We start from the raw sequence: 4,122 nt of genomic DNA, 5'->3' as shown, positions 1-4,122 counted from the left end.
TCCCAAACACTGAGACCCCCTTCCCCATTGCTTCCCACACCCCCAAAGCCAAGTCAGACACCCCTCAGTTCAGCTGGGGTGAGCGCAGGCTCAGAGTTATTTTTACCCCCCAGAACAGGAACAGCTCTGGCAGGGGGGAACAGAGGCTGAAATTGCCTCCCCACCTCCTCGCAGCACCCTAAGGAGGGTGGTGAGGGGGAAGCCAAGGGGCTGCCCTCAAACGAGATCTCTACGAACAGTTTAAATTGGGGATAGGCATGAGGGAAAACCACCGTATCCCCGTCACGCTCCCCAGGGAAGGGAAAAAAGAACCCACTTACCATGGAGGGACGGACACCAGCTCCTCTCATGCTTCTTGGGGACGGTCACTCCGTCCACGTGGGGATGGCAGCCGGCCCCGAGGTGAAGGCCACAGTGGGGGAGAAAGAGTATCCCGGCCCCCCCGGCTCTCCTGGTTGCATTCTCACACGTGACGGCAACGTCAGGCTGAAATATTTCGCCGCTAACGCGCCTGGAGAATTTCTGCGGGAGGCCAGGGTGGAAAGCACGAGGAGGGGGGGGCCCAAGGACACCTGATCTTTGGGGGGCAAAGGTGCCCTGGCCCCATGCCTGGTCGTGGGGACAAGAACAAGCTCTCAAGGGTTTGTCTCCTCCACGGTGAAACCCCCAGGGGGAGGAGGAATCCCCCACACCAACACCCATCGCCCCTCCACAGGGACCCCTCCCTCCCATCCTGTGTCAGTCCTACCAGTGTGAGATCACAAAATAACGTAAATTTTATTTAAAAAAACAACAACAACAAAACACCGGGGGGAATGGTGGGGGAAAACACCAAAATAAGCCCAATCAACAAACAACACAACCACAGAAAGTAGAAACTTCACTTGAACTAGTGTTACCTATCAGAGCAAGGACCAAAACAAATAACAACAAAAAAAAACAGAATACTCCCATAAACCATAAAAGCTGATGTCATTTCCAAACAAACAAGGCACTTCACTTCCTTTAAAGGAATTACGAAGTCAAAGATGGACTGGAAACCCAGAAGTGCAAAAATCCAACCTTGTCTTCAGCCTGGAAGTCCTAGAAGTGATATTTAACAGCACAATTCCCCACCTCTCTGTTTTAAGATCTTAAAACATCTGCAGCCGTCAGCCTACCAATGGGCAGATCTCACTGCTGCCATCGGCGGGTACCACAAAGTTCACCAGCTCATCCAGATGACTAACACACCCAGAAAGCACCTAAAAATGTACGTTTTCCTCTCTAAATGCCAACAAAAAGCTCCGAGCACAACCAGAGCATCAGTCACTCTCACTCCTCAGCTCCTGGGGATGTTCACCCTAAAATCTAGAGGGCATGGATACACCAAGTGTCAGTGTACGGTCTTTACAGTCCCAAGAGAGAATATCTCTAATAAATCTTGTAATCTGTAGCAAAAAGTTAAAAAAAACAAAAGCAGCTGGCTTTTTTCCTGGGGAGGCAGCTCCACATCCCCCACATCCTGGATGTGCACAGCAGGAAGCAAAGAAGCAGGAGGAGGCAGAAAGTATTTACAAAAGCTTAACAGCTTCACCTGCTAGAACTGACATCCCTTCATAAGAGCCTGAAAACATATTGCAGTTACAGCAAACACAGGTTAAGACCTGTTCAAAAAAAGAAAGTCGTCTATGCAACACTCCCATCTGCTCTTAAAAAATAAAAAATATAGCATCTCTGAAAGTTTGGTCATTTCTTCCTCGATCAGCATCCAAAGAGTAATTCTCAGGTCAGTGAAAGTTTTTTTTTCTTTCAGAAAGGAGACAACCCCTGAACATGGGGGCTGTTGCCAAGCGCAGGACCCCAGCAGGGTGGGCGCTCAGAGTGCTCTCCAGTCGATGGGCTTCTTGCCGGATTTCTTGAGCAGTTCATTGGTCTTCGAGAAATGGCGGCAGCCAAAAAACCCTCTGTTGACCGAGAGGGGTGAGGGGTGAACAGTCTGCAGGACATGGTGGCGTTTCTGTGAAGCGTTAGAGGAAACCGCTGATTAGATTTGCATGTTTTCAGCTTCCTGGACACATGGGGGGAAATTCCTCCCCCCACCTCCTCAGCCACCAGCCCAGAGACCCAAAGAGCTGCCCATGAGGACGAGACTTTTGTCCCACTGAACAGAGGAGGACGGACAGTAACACTCTGGCCCGTTTTTTTTCCAACTGCTGTAATCCCTACAGCAAATTTTATACTTATTCCTAGAAAAATGAAACAGTTCTGTCCTCAGCAGGACAACAGAAAGTTACTCTTGCCCCACTTGTGTTGCTTAATTCTGGCAAAGGCTAAGCTGGAATAGAAGGGCAAGGAAATTTGACAGCAGAGCTCAAAGCAGGGAGGAAAACCCCAATTCTGTAAGGGAAGTGCCCTCTAGTGTCCACCCAACTGGAGAAAAATCCGAGCAAGAAGGAAGAGCTGAGGAGTAACCTGTACCCTGTCAATGGAGCTGCCTTTCCTCTGGGCGTAGGCTCCCCACAGCATGAAGACAACGCCGTGCAGGTTCTTGTTGAGCCAGGACACCACTGTGTCCGTAAACTGCTCCCAGCCCCTCTCCTTGTGGGAGGTGGCCTGGTGGGCTCGCACTGTGAGGACTGCATTGAGCAGGAGCACTCCTAGCAGGTACACAGAGGATGAAACAAGAAAAAAACCCAACAAGTGTTAACCGCTTTTTCCTGCTTTTCCTGAGAAATGATAAATTCCATTTTCATCCTAAAGTGACAGGAGAGAATTGATTCTCTCTTTTACGGATGGACTGTTTCCAACCACAGATCTTTTCTAACTCGGCTTCTTCGTGACCTGGAGTTACCAGAGCGTCTCTTAGCTCACCTTGCTTGGCCCAGCCAGTTAGATCACCGTGACCAGGATGAGTGAAGTCCTCAATATCCGTCGACAGTTCTTTGTAAATATTTTCTAAACTGCAAACAAAAACATCAGAAGATTTTACATATGCACATTTAAAGGTAAGAGCAAAGAGCACCACTTTTGGCTTTTGCACTAGACAAGAGGAGTATTGATTTTAATCTTAGCATTTCAGATAACAAAACCATCTGTAGAAGCAAGGCAGCAAAGATTCCCCTTTGTGTGTCTGGCTGGAAGTTTAACAAGGTCTCAGCACAATCAAAAATGCATATTTACATCCAGCACGCTCTCCAGAATACCACCGAGCTACACTGACTTTGGCAGTGATGTTTTTTTCCTAGGCGATGCGTAGAAAATTTCGGTAGTCACAACACACTTCATATCAATTATCTGCCTCGCAGCCCGGAGGGATACAGAACCCGCTGTCGCTTGCAAACAAACTGAGCTCTGTCGTACCTGGGGGGAGGTGGGACAGGCTTCTGAACGCTGAAACAGAGCCCATGAGCTTGATTAGGTCCATGATATGGATCTTGTCCTAAAATGACCACTTTCACCTGAAAGCAGACCTTTGTTAGCATCGAACTGTAATGGTACGTTCCACAAATACATCTTATTGGCAACAGCATCACCTTAAATCCTTACTTTTTTTCTTTAATTATAGTTCATTACAGGCCAATTAAAACCCCAAGAAACGTATGAGACCCACAAATCAGGAATACCATTAAGTTTGCAAGACTGGAATTAAGATCAAAAGTCCAACTGAGGTTTTAAAGGAAATTCTGTGGCCAGTGAGGGTAATAAAGCAATAAATCTCTGTTTCAGTATCAGAGATGAAAGAGAAGCCGGGATTTACATGCTATATGAGAGAAACAACAGCACGAACACCCGATGGCACTGATGATTATGAGACTGATCATCAGCTGAACATCTTTACCCTGTGTTTTTGGTTCAGCCTTGCAGAGACCCCCCCCCCCAATCCCTCCTCAGCACCCGCAGCTCCACTCACATCATGGATGTCGCACATCTGGGTCCAGGTGAAGACTTGTTCAGGGGGCGGATAGACCGTGTAGCGCTTCCTCTCTTCTGCCACAAATGTCATCAGCTGAGGGGGAAAAGGGAGGATGGGGTAGAACAGCGGAGGTTGTCAGCCCAGGGACAGCAAGGACGCCGGCCCCGCAGCCCCAGCCCCAGGCTCACCTCCATGAAGTAAGGTTTGGAGAACTCTCCGCTCAGCTG

At 48.5% G+C, this 4,122-nt stretch overlaps 1 protein-coding gene across 1 annotated transcript; it reads right to left on the bottom strand.

Annotated features, from left to right (window-relative positions):
* Positions 1-1,858: 1,858 nt before the first annotated feature.
* Positions 1,859-4,116, bottom strand: UNG (uracil-DNA glycosylase; the record flags this gene model as incomplete). The annotated part of the gene is made up of 6 exons (XM_009872842.1): positions 1,859-1,999; positions 2,461-2,639; positions 2,854-2,942; positions 3,343-3,440; positions 3,893-3,988; positions 4,084-4,116. Coding segments are annotated over 6 exons (636 nt in total), but the record flags the coding sequence as incomplete, so codon positions are not given.
* Positions 4,117-4,122: the final 6 nt, after the last annotated feature.

The sequence above is a fragment of the Apaloderma vittatum genome, unplaced genomic scaffold (genome assembly GCF_000703405.1).
Source record: "Apaloderma vittatum isolate BGI_N311 unplaced genomic scaffold, ASM70340v1 Scaffold42677, whole genome shotgun sequence".
NCBI lineage: Eukaryota > Metazoa > Chordata > Aves > Trogoniformes > Trogonidae > Apaloderma > Apaloderma vittatum.
This window is presented reverse-complemented; position numbering and strand designations above follow the sequence as displayed.